Here is a 14,534-nt window from a genome sequence, read left to right as displayed (position 1 = left end):
AGCACGTAGCTAGATCGTGGTTGGTTACAAAAGCACCAGCGGCTAAGAGAGTCCTGTGCTCCAAACCTTGGAAGCCATTACCAGGCAATCACTCCATCCGCAACAAGGTCTCTTCCGCCTTCTCCTTAGAATCGTCAGATCCGCTGCATCGGCAGCAAACTGGATTCTGGGGGTCTTTGGAGGCACGTAGTAGTTCTTCCTGCGTTTTGCTTTGTTCAGTAGAACCCCGATAGAGGCTCGTTTGTCCTTGAAGAGGTCCTTCTCTTCATCCCAAAGCGACAAAACAAACTCCGGGTTTGCACTGTGTCGAAGTAAGACCCGTACAACACCTTTCCTATTCTTCAAGATGGCGATCCAAAGGGGACGACACTTGTTGTCACGCACAAAGCATCCGTTCGGGTCAGCTCCTGAATGTATAAGCTCTTCGACTATCTCCGTGCTTCCAAACGATGCTGCAACGTGGATAGGAGTATGACACGTGGTGTCAGAGCAGCTGCAGTGGAGAGGTAGCAGACCTTCACTGATGAACTCGCGCACAGCTTTGAGATTTTCGGAAATGCATGCAGTTTCGAATGCAGATCCCACAGTGGACAGCTGTCTCAAGTTCAGGACTTGACGGATGACTTTGCCACTCTCCGTACCAACTGCTTTCAAGGTCCATGAGCGGAGTAGGTTCCTACCAAGAGGTGCGCCATACTCGTTGAAGATTTGGAGAAGGAGCAAGGCGGTATGTAAGTCTTTAGCTTCGAAGGCAGCATCGAGCGCGAACCTGAACTGAATTTGGACGTAGTCCATATGTATGTGCTCCTGGGTTTGTTCGAAATGTTTAACGATGGCGCGAACAATCTCGTGATGACTCCCCGCTGCTGCAGCAGCAAGAGGATACCCGAAGGCTGGCGACTCATCCCAAATCCTGCACGGATCGTCGTCTAGGGCCGTTCGTAGTGCCTGTAGGTTACCAACAGCGGCTGCAGCTGCGATGTAGTCGCTGGACACATCCTTGTCGTATAGGGATACGTCATAGCTGTATTTTCTAGGCCGCCCTGGTGATTTGGTCGTGAGCAGAGTTTTAACGCCGTTTCCCTCTTTGACGAGCAGTCTACAGAGGACTCGCTCATACTGCTTCTGGGTTGGATAGTTGCCCTCCGCTAGCCCCACAGTCATGGTGTCGCAGATTCTCTTCAAGAAGAGTGGAAGAAAGGTATAAGCACCTTTCAGCGCCCTTATGCGGTAGCTGAGATAGAGAGCCATGTTGTTTTTGAGTATGCCATGTGCGCTGTTTTTTGCGCGAAAGAAAGCTTGGGTGGGCTGATTCGCAAGTGTTTCGAATTCGATGGATCTGCGGAAGGTGCCTGCACAAATGTAAGCATGGCATCGGATTGAGCAAGTATCTTCAGCATTCAATCAGTCTGGTGAACATATTGGCACATACGGCAAACTTTGCGGTGCTGCCAAGCTTCTGATATGCCTGAATCATTGACGAGGTGCGCGATCACGAATCCAAAAACTTCCGGTGGCAGATCTAACAATAACATTGTTATATGTGCGTCGTATTTGGTGGTGAAAAAGTCAAGTCGGAGGCCAGCAATAAACAGAGCCTGGACAGGCGCAGCACCTGGGCGAGCGCAAGTGAAGGTACAACATCGACAGCGGCGCTTTTTCCCTCCCTTCCCTTCCCTCCTTCCCTTCACATCAAAATCGCCCATTAGTGAGAACCAGCAATAGTCGAATAAATCAACTGCCCAGAAATCACATTGACCGCGTGGTACAGTAGTTGCCGTCTCGGGTTTCACCGCGATCTAGCTGTAGGAAACGATTGCTGGATGTTGTTTATAGCATAGACAGTATCACCTATCCGGTCGTTTGACAGAGAAAGCATTTCGATGTGGTTAATTGATGAAGATAGTAGCAACACCCTGTGTTAATATTTGTGAAGGCTGCGTTGCTTCTCTCTTTCATGCTTCTCCTGCTCCAACAGCAACTTCACCTCGCGGTAGCAGAGATAGCGTGAGCGGGCACAGATTAGAGCCGTGGCGGCTATAGCTTTCGTGATACCAACTCGTATCGTAGCGAAGTGAAAATGGAGGGAAGTGAAGAGTAGGTCATACTGATGAAATAAACACAACGATGAAAGGATTTGATGAAGATGGACAAGCTGTGAGAGACGGAGTTGAAAAGCAGAGACAGGGTGCCATCAAAAGGCCCCTTTTCCAACAAGATACTGTACTGAGTGTGGACAATCCAGTGCCTGTGAAATACTGGTCAACACTCACCAGGATTGCATACTTCACCAGCTTTGGCGCCTCTGCAGAGTCGATGCTCCAGCCTTGAAGGCACATGAACAGCTATTCGCGTACGAATACGAGTCTGGATAACCTTCAAGGGACGTCCGTATGACGACCCGGAAGAGCTCCTCAGAGTCCATTCCTGGAGTTGACACGAACCTCAGCCTCCCCATTCGAGCCAAGTGGAGTTGTGACTGTCACGATGTCAATAAAGACCAAGCGATGATGCAACCCGCCTACTTAAGCTTTCCACTAGCGCACCTTCCGAGCCATACCGGCATGATGTCGCCGCCCGCGAACAGCAACGGATCGCCTCCCCGAACGACTCTCATTCGCCGGTTCCACGTACCCGCGTTTATCAGCACAACCTCGTGCGATGTGTCCCAGAACAAGATAATCCTCCAAAAGGTATCAATGCTCACTTAGATAGTAAGCCTGTGGCTAGAACAGTACTTATTGCCATACCAGGTCAGAGGTGGACGCTGCCACATGCTAGAGGCCGAGGGTCGGTCAGAGACGGACGCTGCCACATGCCGGAGGCCGAGGGCCTAACAATAGATGGCAAAGTATAGTGAGACGCGTAATAATAGAGATAGAACAGATTTCGTGGTACACACTAATAAGTTGTTTAGCATAGTCTAGTATCAGTCTAAGCGCACCTAGAGGCTTCTATTCGCCCGATCTTCCCTACTTAATTGGCGTCCCGGACCCCCCCCCCCTGCGCGCTTGCGGCCAAAGATTTGAGTTTCTACGGTAGTGGTTCGTGATGCTGAAACCGTATACGTAGGTTGCTGAGGGTGAGGGATTTGATGAATTTTCATTTCTTGTGTTAGGTCCTTCTGTTTGCACACGCTCTTCTCTCACACTTCCAAGCTCTTGCAGTGCTCACTGTTTCTGCCAGGTTGCGTCGATCCTGAGTTCCCTCTTGCTCTACAAACGTTACTTCTGGTTCTGGTTCCTCCTGACAACTGCATGTCTTGCAAACAAATACGAATGAGACTCTGAGTGCCCCGACCATACAAACACACATTACTACGACACCGCCGACATGGCCGTGATATGGGGTCTTGATCTCAAGGAGGTACATTGGAGCAAGCTCAAGTTCAGTTACATGTTTAAGAACAGAGACTACCACCTGCGCCGCACAAAGTTCGGTATCTACCAGGGCGCCATGATCCCCACTATGATAGCTCAGTCGCTCGGCACCACAGCACTCACCAGTACACTCATGCTCGCCCACCTTCATCACAATGGGATGTGTACTGACAACCACCAGACTACCTCGACCAGCAAGAGTTCGTCGCTGCCCACTCCCCCGGCGCGACAGTGCACAACAACAATTTCATCGGTATAGCTTCCTACCTCATCTTCGTCGGTGTCTTTACCGTCAACTTCTTCACCATCATGTTCGTCCTCGATATCTTCTGGCCGGAGCGCCACGAGTCAAAGGCTGTGAGAAAAGCATGGCGTGTGTGTTCCGTCTTCTCCTGCCTGCTGACCCTCTCCTGCGCACTGGCATACACGTACATCGTCGCGACCCAATCCGCATTCGTGAGCGGCACCGACTCGGCCACCGCGGACCGCTTGATCGCTGAGTTCGGCCGCACCAGCACGTTGCGGTACGCGAGCAACCCGCGCGCACTCGCGAGTGTGATTCTCCTGTGGCTGGGCATGGTCTTCACCTTTCTGAGTACGGCGTTGTTGTGGCATTCGTTGGCGCATACTGCCCGCTTTGGACCCAAGTCGACGCACGCGCGCGAGGCGGACGAGGCGTTCGGCGACAAGCCACAGAGTTTCGAGACGAGGGGCGGCGGCGAGGGTGCGCTGGATGTGCCTGGCCAGCCACCGCCCACGCACGCGACTCCTGGCGCCACGGCGTAGATGATGCTTAGCTACAGTATGAGCCGGTGTGCACGAGTACAACAGTGCAGTTGGGACGTCGCTGGTGCAAGACCACACGCCGGTTTCCCATACCTTGTACGACTACCGTTATGAAGGTCAATGGCTGTATGGATGGTCTTCTGAGCTATCGTCAGCGGTACACCCCCAAACATAGACACGGCGCTAAACATGGCATTAGACACGGCGTTCAGGGAACGCGGACATGCAGACCCAGCTAATGCATGTATGATTTTCCGATTTCTGTACATGTTGAACGTGACGTTGATTTACAAAAGAGAGAGAAAGAGAAGAAAAAGAAAATCAGCGCTGCGAACCGCAGATGGGTATACCCACCGTCTTCCCCGCACCGAAAACAAAGCGCAGAAAATAAAGTGAAACAGACCTCAGCAAACCAGTAAAACGAAATGTGTGTGTGTATGTGTGTGGACGCGAAACAAACTTGCTGGTTGTTCGTCGAGCGGCACGGGTTCATGTAGGTCGCCTTCCTATCCTCCACCGACTGGACAGATACCAGCTCAGTCCTCGTCCTCACCATCATCATTGTCATCACCGTCATCATCCCCCGGCTTCTCCACACTCTCCATCTCGACACTCCCACTAACGACCCCACTCTTATCCCTAGTCGTAAGTCTATACTTCCCCCCCTCCCACAGATCCTTGAACGTGAGTTCCTTGGTGCGGCCGAGACTTTCAATATCACTGATGCGATCCAGGGTAGCGTTCAAGAACTTCTCGAACCCAGGCTCGGCGCAGAGTTCGTTGAAGGCGCGCTGCATGGGGACCGAGTCTGCGCGGACCATGGCGTGGCTGTCGATTGCGAAGATGCTGAGCTCGTGGTGCTGGCGGATGAAGTCGGAGCGCGTCATTATGAAGCGTGCGCGGTGGAGGGGGAATTCGGGCAGGATGTGCCCGATTTTCGAGTCGTAGGTGCTGTCCATTTCGTTGTAGCGGTGGTAGAGGGCGTTGGCTAGGACCATGGCTGTCGACTGCGGGGGATTAGTGGGGTGGAGGTGGGTATGGGATGAAGGGGGGGGGGCTCACAGCGTATTTTTGCTGGTCCATGACGTCGTCGTCCATTTCTTCGCCTAAGATGGCGCAGTTGTTTAGGAACCAGATCTTCTCCATTTCGCAGATATGGTCGCATTTCGCTAGCATGTCTTCCGACTTGGCTACACGGTTGAGGAAGGTAAGACGGCCTCCTATCTTGTCGTACACTTCCTCGAGCACAGGATTTGGCGTCCGCTCGTCCCAGTACTTCATGCGGTAGTTGCGGAGAGCTTGCATGGCGCGGTCCTTGGTCAGGTCCTTGATCTGGTGGACTTCCATGCGTGTGGCGTACTGCTTGAGGCGCTCGAAGACCCAGTACTTGTCTGAGTTGATGATGACTGTTGCGAGGTTAGAGGCCGCCCATTGTTCGGCGCGTTGCTGAATAAGCTCGAGGAGGTCGCGGCCGTCTTCGTCGTCGCGGATCAGATGGGTTTGGTTGATGATGAGGATAAGTGGGCGGCCTAGTCTTGCGCGGCGTCGAAGTGCAACCTTCTCCAGCTTGTTGAAGGCGCGTTCAATGTCAAGGATGGCACCGGCGTCGCGGGGACCTCGTATAGAGAATAGCGAGCCGATGTTGTCTTCGTGGTATTCAAAATCAAGACATCGGCCGAGCCTGACACGGAAGACTTCGAGATCTGCGTGGGCTTCCATCATGGAGCAGCCTTCGCCCTTGACCTTGGACATGGCATCGATGAGCATGGAGCTCTTACCGGTTCCCTTCTCGCCCAAGAGCAGGTGGTAGCGGCCTTTTGTCTCACCACTGATGATCTTGTCGATCTTGTCCTGCTCGTCACGTTCAATCCATCGGTCGTAGCCTTCGTCGTTTCCTTTTCCAATCTCGCTGCGTGAAGGGTCTCTAGGAATCTCTTTTCCAGTTGCAGCTAGGTCGAGCACCGGATCACCTTCTCGGAATGCGTTTTCCATCTTCTCCAAGACATTCCACTTGTAGTACTTGGTGTACGTGATGCCAACACAAGCTAGGATGAAGATACTCGCTCCTGTGGTGGCCGCAGCCTCGAACATTTTGAAAGCAGTCCCTTGCCATTTCTCTTTCCGTGCTTCTCTTTCCTCGTCCTCTTGGCTCTCGGTGGCATCGTCCACAGGGTTGGGCGTATCGTTGCCGGGCGTGGGCGGCCCAGACTGGCCAGTAAGAAAGCGCGGCAGCTGGCGCTGGATCCGCACAGGGCCAGCCTGCTGGAAGGTCTGCAAGACGGGCGACTGTCTACTGGCGATCTGGGACCGCGCAATGACGTTCCTCCATGCGGGTCGTAGCATTAGCATTATGGCGCACCGGCCCGGGGTGTCGCGTGAGTGCACACGTGGCAGGAGACGGCGGTGTAGACACGCAATTGACTAGGAAAGGAAAGGAGATAAAACGAGAGACTGATGTGCGCCAAAGGAGAGTCGCACGGTGATGAAGTGGGCAATGCTTTGATGGAGCCGTGTGGGCATTGCGACACGTGCAATCTCACTGAAAGCAGGCCAGAGGCCAGTACCTAGCCAGTAGGGCCGCAGGCCAGTGCGGGCCAAGAAGCTGCCCGCGTGCTAGGGGCGAGGGCGAGGGAGGGCAGGACTCAGGAGGCACGGCATCGTGGAGTTGAACACGGCCGCTGTCGTGGAAAGCGAGCATTCAAGAGCTGCACTGCAGCACACGAGCCCAAGACGCTGTCAGCCAGCCCTACAGCCCAGGTGCATCGAGGATCCGCCAGCCTGCTGATGGGGGCGCGGTTACCCGGCAGGACCCTTGTCACTTGTCGCCGGTGATGCATGGCGGGAATAGCCGGCGTGTGCAGACGAACTTTTTTCGAGAGACAGCGCCGGCGACTCCAAACATCTCCCCCATCCCCCCCATCCATCTTCCGAGGGCGTCATTGTACATTGATGCGCTTCTCGTGTATTATAGCTTGCCCATCTCCATCCGTTCCTTCCTTCTGCCGCCGTTCTTTTGTAGAGTTGTAGCTGCGGCTGTCGTTGCTGCCAGCGTTTGAATATGTCTGACGCTTCCAAGCCTGGTGAGCCCTCCCCCACACGCACACGACGACGTAGATATGATCATCACCAAGACGACACACCAACATCATCACCATCATCACCATCGTCACCATCATCACCATCATCACCATCATCACCATCATCACCATCATCACCATCATCACCATCATCACCATCATCACCATCATCACCATCACGACAAATGAAAATCACGACCACCACCACGAAAAATGAAAATCTTGACCACCACTACCACCACCACCACCACCACCACCACCACCACCACCACCACCACCACCAACACAACATCTAAACCTCACCCTGGCTGAAGCATCCCATGGCTAACGACAATGCACCCACAGAGGCCGCTCAGGCGCCCGTCGAGGACCCCCCCAAGACCAACGGCGAGGTGGAGCACGCCGAGGACGACGGTGCCAATGGCATCTTCCAGATCACCGTCAAGCTGCCCCACGCGCCGTTCGAGACGCAGATGACCATCTCGACGGCCGAGCAGGTGCAGGACCTGCGCCAGTCCATCATCGAGATGCCGCACACGTTCCAGTACTCGTGCTTCCACCTCGAGCACGAGGGCAAGCGCATCAACGACTACGTCGAGCTATCCGAGGTCGACGGGCTCAAGGCCGACTCGGTCCTGACCCTGGTCGAGGACGCCTACACGGAGAAGGAGGCCCGGTTACACGTCATCCGCGTGCGCGAGCTGATTGGCGCCGCCGGCGACCGCACCGACGCTCTGCACGGCATCCTGGCAGGCCTCTCGCTGCACGACACAGTCGGCCTTGATCAGTCAGCAAAGGCCAACGAGGACGGCCCCGAGCCCTCGCCGCTCGCTGACTACGACTTCAAGGCCGCCGGCGCTGTCCAGCGTCTGCTCCCGCCCGTCCACGAGCCCGCGCCCAAGACGATCAAGTCCATCGCCGTGTCGCCGTGGAACCCCCCGCCCTACCACCTGCGCTCCAAGGGCCACCTCATGTACCTCGTCGTCAACACCAACGAAAACGAGCAGCACCACATCACCTCGCACGTCTCGGGCTTCTACGTCAACAAGTCGTCCAACGCCAGCTTCGACCCCGCGCCTCGCGACGGGCCCAAGGCGCGCCACGCCCACTCGCTGCTGAACCTGCTCGAGGCCGTCTCGCCCTCGTTCAAGGACGCGTTCCAGCAGCTGCTCGACCACAACGCCAAGAAGGAGCTCCTCACCATCTTCCAGCTCTCCAACGCCATCCCCGCCAACCCCTGGTTGGTCCCCGCGCCCTCCTCCGCCCTCACCACACATCAGCCCGACCTCGCACGAACACAGGAGAGCTATCTGATCTCCGGCGTCGAGAACACCGAGACCCTCCGTGACTGGAACGAGGAGTTCCAGTCGACACGAGAGATGCCCAAGGACGCTGTCCACGACCGCGTCTTCCGTGAGCGCCTCACATCGAAGCTGTTCGCCGACTACAACGACGCAGCGACCCGCGGTGCCATGCTGGTAGCTCGCGGCGAGATTGCGCCTCTCAACCCTACAGAAGCAAAGGATGCCCAGATCTTCGTTTACAACAACATCTTCTACTCCTTTGGCGCCGACGGCGTCGGCACTTTCGGCACTGAGGGTGGTGACGAGGCGGCTCGCGTGGCCGTTGGCAAGGACGTCTTTGGTGTGCGCGCGGTCAACAACCTCGACATCCCCAACCTCTTCACCTCCGGAACCGTCGTTGTCGATTATCTCGGAAAGCGTATTGTCGGCCAGAGCATTGTTCCCGGCATCTTCAAGCAGCGCGACCCTGGCGAGCACCAAATCGACTACGGTGCGGTCGAGGGCAAGGAGATTGTCGCAGACGACAAGTCCTTTGTCCCTCTGTTTGAGCAGCTGTCCAAGGCCCTGCGCGTCAAGAAGCACCCAGTATGGGACAAGGATGACGTCAGGCATGAGCTCGAGGGCAGTGTCGAGACCAAGGGTCTTATTGGCACCGACGGCAGGCGCTACGCTCTTGATCTCTACCGCCTCACTCCCCTCGATGTTGCTTGGATCGAGGCCCACTGGAGCGAGCCGGCCAAGGAGGGCGAGACGAAGTCGTCCGAGAAGGACTACCCCCACCGCATGGCCACTCTCCGCCCCGAGCTTGTCGAATCGTACGGCCGACTGAAGCTTCGCGAGTACGTCAAGAACGAGCTTGAGAAGAAGAAGGGCGCCAAGGAGGAGACACCCGCAAAGAAGGCCGTCAAGGCGGACAAGGAAGAATCTTCGTCAGAGGAGGACTCTTCGGAAGAGGAGTCCTCATCAGAGGAAGAGTCGTCTGACGAGGAGGATGAGAAAAAGACGGAGAAGAAGTCGGACAAGAAGGTTGCCAAGACTGAAAAGAAGGCCGATGGTGAAATTGAACCGGAGAAGAAGGCAGAGGAGCAGGACCGCGTGGACATCTCTGGCTTCAACTTCGCTCTTAACCCCGACGTTTTCTCAGGACAGAACCCGCAATCCGAGGAGGACAAGGCAGAGTGGGCCAAGGACGAGGCTGAGGTCCGCGCTGCTTGCGAGCACCTGCTTTCTGAGGTTCTCCCTCGCTTGATCCAGGAGCTCAAGGACGGCGAGGTTGGCTTCCCGATGGATGGCCAATCTCTCAGCTCCCTCCTGCACAAGCGCGGTGTCAACATCCGCTACCTCGGAAAGATCGCCGAGCTTGCCGACAAGCCTGACCCTCGTCTCCAGGCCTTGAAGCGTCTGATTATCCAGGAGATGATCGCACGTGGCTTCAAGCACTTTGCCAACTCCAAGCTTCGTAGCGTCCCAGCTCCCTTCGCCGGTGCCTGCATTGCACACCTCCTGAACTGCCTGTTGGGGGCGGAAGCAAACCCCAAGCCTGTGGCAGAGTCTGACAGCAGCCTCAAGGCCATCTACCCAGAGGCTGACTTTAGCTTCGAGAAGTTGACACCCGAGACTTTGAAGAAGGAGGTTGTTGCACAGGTCGCTCTTCGCTACCGCTACAACCTCAACGCGCTTGGCGGAAACTGGGTCGAGACCGGCAAGGAGCTCCAGCTTTTCCGTGAGGTCTCGCTCAAGCTTGGTCTGCAGTTGGAGAGCAAGCAGTATGCCTTCACCAAGGAGGCTCTTTCCAGCACCGCAACAACTAAGCCTGCCTCTGTTTCTCAGACCAACGGTAACGCGGCTTCGAGCAAGAAGAAGAACAAGAACAAGCAGGCCTCGCCGCCTCGCACTGAGAGTCCAGCTCCTGCCCTCACAGCTCAGACCTTCCACGCGGATGATATCCTCAACATCGTCCCCGTTGTCAAGGAGGCTTCGCCCAAGAGCTTGTTGGCGGAGGAAGCCCTCGAGGCCGGCCGCATGTCCGTGGCTCAAGACCAGAAGGAGCTTGGTCAGGAGCTGCTCCTTGAATCCCTGCAGCTGCACGAGCAGATCTACGGCGTGCTGCACCCTGAGGTTGCCCGCGCTTACCACACTCTGTCCAACCTCCTCTTCAACCTAGAAGACAAGGCTTCTGCTCTCGAGCTTGCCCACAAGGCTGTCATTGTGTCCGAGCGCACTCTTGGTGTCGACCACGCTGATACCGTTCTCGCCTACCTGAACCTGGGTCTGTTCGAGCACGCCACCGGCAACACCAAGAATGCTCTCGTCTACGTACGCCACGCCCTCGAGTTGTGGAAGATCATCTACGGAGCTGACCATCCTGACTCAATCACCACCCTCAACAACGCTGCTGTCATGCTGCAGGCGATGAAGCAGTACCACGAGTCGCGCATCTGGTTCGAGGCTTCCTTGGCCATCTGCGAGGACGTTTCTGGCAAGAACTCGATCAACACTGCTACCCTGTTGTTCCAGACTGCCCAGTCGCTTGCTCTCGACAAGGACATGCGTGGTGCCGTCAACCGCATGCGCGAGTCATACAACATCTTCAAGGATGTCCTCGGTGCCGAGGATCGCAACACCAAGGAAGCTGAGAGCTGGCTCGAGCAACTCACGCAGAGCGCCGTCAGCCAGCAGAAGCAGCTTAACGACATTGCCGCCGGCCGCATCCGCCGCGTCCAGCTGACTGGCAGGAACCCTCTCCAGCCAGCTGCTGCCACACCAACAGTCAGCGAGCACGCCAATACCGTCGGCGGCCCTCGCACCCGTCCCGGTACTGGCGGTGTCGACCAGCGCAGCATTGACGAGCTCCTCAAGTACATCGAGGGCGAGTCGCCCAAGACATCCTCTAAGAAGCGCGGACAGGCCAACCCCCGGAGGAGAGGCGGCAAGAACTAAAAGCGCTGCAGCCAGCACAAAAGTCAACATTTGAAACATTTATCAACGGCCTCATGACTGTAACACTATCGCATTCTCGTTTCTGGTTTCTCTGTGACAATCTTGCAACGCATTTTTCCGCACTTGGGCTCATTTCCGCTTTTGCATCTGTTGGCTCGAGTTTAGCATGCACGGCTGTGCCTGGCTTTGGGAGTGGGCGGGGGTGGAGTTGTGCGATGGGGCTCATGCGATACAGCGCTCATTGTAATACTGGCTTAGTCTGGCCCTCTTCTTGCACTTTCTAGTCAGGCCAAGGAGAAAGGCCAGGTATCACGGCAGCGGTGCTCGATGGTGATGAACTGGATGCATGTATGTATAGTACGGAACGGAAATGGTTCTCCTCTTTTCATTGCGTGGGTCGTGGTGTTTGGGTTGGGTTGACGTGACGTGTTGTGACGTGACCTGACGTGCCGTGACGTGCCGTGCTGTGCCTTGGTCGACGCGTGCTTGTAGCTGTATTAAGGCCTTGAAGAAACGCAATCTAGGTGTGGCATCTACTACTTCTACATCTTCTCCATCTGTCCATCTCTTTGTCTGTGCATCTATAGGTGTCTACATCGCTTAACGCGCTGATTACTTTGTATGACAGGCAGTAGAGCAATTCTAAAACATCCTAACGACTGTTTTCTTTTTTTTTGGGGGGGGGGGTTGTAACGTGTAACGTGTAAATTGTAACGTTGTGTAGAGTGTACAGGGGGTTCGTATTATCTTTATCCTGTTATTGACGCGTATGTGTCGGAGATTTAGCGAGACTTGTGTCTAGACTTATAGTAAGCGATTGTAGACGTATCATTTCGTCACTTTGGTATCAAGAACAGCGTTTCTGGAAGTAGATACTCGTTGATTAGAAGCAGTGAAGCCATTGTGCTACGAGTAGGTTTTTAGCGATTGTGTAGAGATAGTGAGATTCTGGATTATCTAATGCATCTTTGTTCCTTTTCTTAGTCGTAGTTGTTGGTACAGCTGCTCTCTACAGCTCCACGGCGAACCAAGCGTCTAACTCGGTATTGTACAGCTTTTCTGCACGAAGCGTAGTGCTGAGAGTCATTAGGCCAAGTTGGTGACTATCCAGGCCATGATTTCCAACAATGGACTTTTTTGGACTCTTCGCGCTTGTTTTAGTCTGTAAACACAAGGCTCCATTCTGGTCAAACGCGTTGCAAAACTCAGACTACTTGCCTATTGTTGAGATTGATTGTACACTTTACCGAGGCTGTCTAGGTGTCAGCTTTTCACAGTAGTCATCATCGAGCAGCATGAGGCCAGCAAATATGCACCGTTCCATGGAGTGGTGAGTGAGTTGAGAGACCTAGGAGATTTGATAAAGACAAGCCCAATTTAGAGTGTGACTATCTACACTGTAATCTATGTAGCTCTGTCCTTAACTATATGCACATGTACGACCTAAAGAGCGGCAAGGTATATCACGTGATTTCAAAGCCGCTAGAAGTACTCTGTCCTACTCTTGGGAGCCGGTCTAGCAGTATCTCACTGGATGTCAGTGGCTTTGTTTTAGATGGCGAGGAAGTTCATTCAATGATGACAGCGACCGAAGGGTGAGTCTTAGATCGTCTCGTGCGAGCTGAGAGTTGAGCTAGATCCTCTAGATACCGCGGCTGGATGGTTCGAGATTTGATGAAACAATTCCTCACTGTGAATGGACGGTCAGATAATATCTCTGGCTACAGTGTCGTGCGTGCGCTACTACTGAGTTTGCTGGTGTCTTTTGGTTCTGTACCATATGGTTACAGACGTGAGAATTAATTGTTGTTGGTGGGAGAAGCAAGGCCTCAAGTTGATCACCTACACTATCATGAGAATTCAGAGATGTGAGTAGCATCTGCTGCGGAAGGGTGCCACCTTTGTAGCCTTCTCGAAAAAAGGGATGTGCATCGCGGTTCGACTTTGCAATTAGGTAGTTACAATCCCAACACCGGATACATTCGTATGCAAAATAATAAGAATCTGAAGAGCTAGGGAGTGTGTCGTGCATGCGGGACCGTCGCTGAGATATGGGCTGTCCCGCCTTGCTGCGCCACATTTCAGCTTCTTTCAGTCTGATCGCTGACATCTTGCATCCTGCACTGGGAGTTTGCACTTCTCAACTGTTCTCACGCCGCTTGTTGCTTGCTGTACATCTCCAGAGCTACAACTTTCAATGGTGCGAATACTGTGACAACACTCTATAGGCCTTGCGGGAACATTCCCTAACACTGCCACCAGAAACTCGATCAGGCTGTTTTACAACGTCCCTGCTTCGAAGACTCTAGAACGAAAGTCATGTTGAGCGCTCTGGCGAAGGCTTCTCCGTTGAAAGCAGAGATCCGTCTCGCTCAAGCTGTATCCGATTTTGAAGCCGACCTCACAAACGAGCAAAAGTCCGCATTTCGCACCCTCAAGTCGAAGTCGCTTTTTATAACGCCTAGCCTAGAGGACGTTGTGCGCCTGACGGCAGAAGTTGATCGCCGCATATCGAAGAACTTTAGCGGGCAATGTTTTGGACCACGCTTCACCAACTTCCTCCTGGGAGTCCAGCAATTTGCTGAACTTGGAGATGTTGTGATCGGGGGATCGCAGAATGTGCTAGCATGCGGCGTGTGGTCGTTGGTGCGCATGTCTTTGTTGGTCAGCGTCTTGTCACCGTATTATCGTCATTTAAATCACTGATGTACTACAGTCGATCGTCAGCTTGTCAGCCTACCTTAATAAACTGTCATCGCTTTTCATGGACATCGGTCGCTCTGCTCCGCGCCACCAAGTTTTAGCCATGCTATGTCCACAGTCGATAAAGCTACAATTATACCTCTCTAAGTACTTTTTCAGAGTCATCGGCCTGTGACCTCCAAGACGGCGCCGGACAACCCATTCAAATCTCTTGCTTATTCAAAGACATACTGGTTAGACGGTATGTTGACTATGCAATGGAAAGAAGATGCCATGCTGAGACTGTTTACCAAGCTGGCGCATAGTCCCATTGTTGAGACCAGGAAAATGGGCGAAGATTTCTG

The 14,534-nt window shown here is 54.2% G+C and overlaps 5 protein-coding genes across 5 annotated transcripts, besides 9 other annotated features; 3 read left to right on the top strand and 2 right to left on the bottom strand.

Annotated features, from left to right (window-relative positions):
* Positions 1 to 42: 42 nt before the first annotated feature.
* EKO05_0003261 (uncharacterized protein) lies at positions 43 to 1,164 on the bottom strand (the record flags this gene model as incomplete). The annotated part of the gene is made up of 1 exon (XM_038938436.2): positions 43 to 1,164. The coding sequence occupies one exon, from the start codon at positions 1,162 to 1,164 to the stop codon at positions 43 to 45; it is 1,122 nt and encodes a 373-aa protein (XP_038801000.2).
* A 496-nt stretch (positions 1,165 to 1,660) lies between these two features.
* Positions 1,661 to 1,687: a tandem repeat.
* A 996-nt stretch (positions 1,688 to 2,683) lies between these two features.
* Positions 2,684 to 2,837: a dispersed repeat.
* A 496-nt stretch (positions 2,838 to 3,333) lies between these two features.
* Positions 3,334 to 4,166, top strand: EKO05_0003260 (uncharacterized protein; the record flags this gene model as incomplete). Its single annotated transcript, XM_038938192.1, has 2 exons — positions 3,334 to 3,505; positions 3,562 to 4,166. The coding sequence occupies 2 exons, from the start codon at positions 3,334 to 3,336 to the stop codon at positions 4,164 to 4,166; spliced, it is 777 nt and encodes a 258-aa protein (XP_038801001.1).
* A 291-nt stretch (positions 4,167 to 4,457) lies between these two features.
* Positions 4,458 to 4,487: a tandem repeat.
* A 105-nt stretch (positions 4,488 to 4,592) lies between these two features.
* Positions 4,593 to 4,612: a tandem repeat.
* A 90-nt stretch (positions 4,613 to 4,702) lies between these two features.
* Positions 4,703 to 4,747: a tandem repeat.
* On the bottom strand, positions 4,703 to 6,515 carry EKO05_0003259 (uncharacterized protein; the record flags this gene model as incomplete). Its single annotated transcript, XM_038938561.1, has 2 exons — positions 4,703 to 5,173; positions 5,229 to 6,515. The coding sequence occupies 2 exons, from the start codon at positions 6,513 to 6,515 to the stop codon at positions 4,703 to 4,705; spliced, it is 1,758 nt and encodes a 585-aa protein (XP_038801002.1).
* Positions 6,516 to 7,224: 709 nt separating this feature from the next.
* Positions 7,225 to 11,487, top strand: EKO05_0003258 (Intracellular distribution of mitochondria; the record flags this gene model as incomplete). The annotated part of the gene is made up of 2 exons (XM_038945417.2): positions 7,225 to 7,246; positions 7,589 to 11,487. 2 exons carry the CDS (start codon positions 7,225 to 7,227, stop codon positions 11,485 to 11,487), a joined length of 3,921 nt encoding a protein of 1,306 aa, XP_038801003.2.
* Positions 7,310 to 7,422: a tandem repeat.
* Positions 7,469 to 7,526: a tandem repeat.
* Positions 10,402 to 10,425: a tandem repeat.
* A 420-nt stretch (positions 11,488 to 11,907) lies between the features above and the next one.
* Positions 11,908 to 11,951: a tandem repeat.
* A 1,733-nt stretch (positions 11,952 to 13,684) lies between these two features.
* Positions 13,685 to 14,365, top strand: EKO05_0003257 (uncharacterized protein; the record flags this gene model as incomplete). The annotated part of the gene is made up of 3 exons (XM_059636128.1): positions 13,685 to 13,687; positions 13,750 to 14,151; positions 14,204 to 14,365. The coding sequence occupies 3 exons, from the start codon at positions 13,685 to 13,687 to the stop codon at positions 14,363 to 14,365; spliced, it is 567 nt and encodes a 188-aa protein (XP_059492111.1).
* Between the last annotated feature and the right edge of the window lie 169 nt (positions 14,366 to 14,534).

Source organism: Ascochyta rabiei, chromosome 5 (genome assembly GCF_004011695.2).
Source record: "Ascochyta rabiei chromosome 5, complete sequence".
Classification (NCBI taxonomy): Eukaryota; Fungi; Ascomycota; class Dothideomycetes; order Pleosporales; family Didymellaceae; genus Ascochyta; species Ascochyta rabiei.
This window is presented reverse-complemented; position numbering and strand designations above follow the sequence as displayed.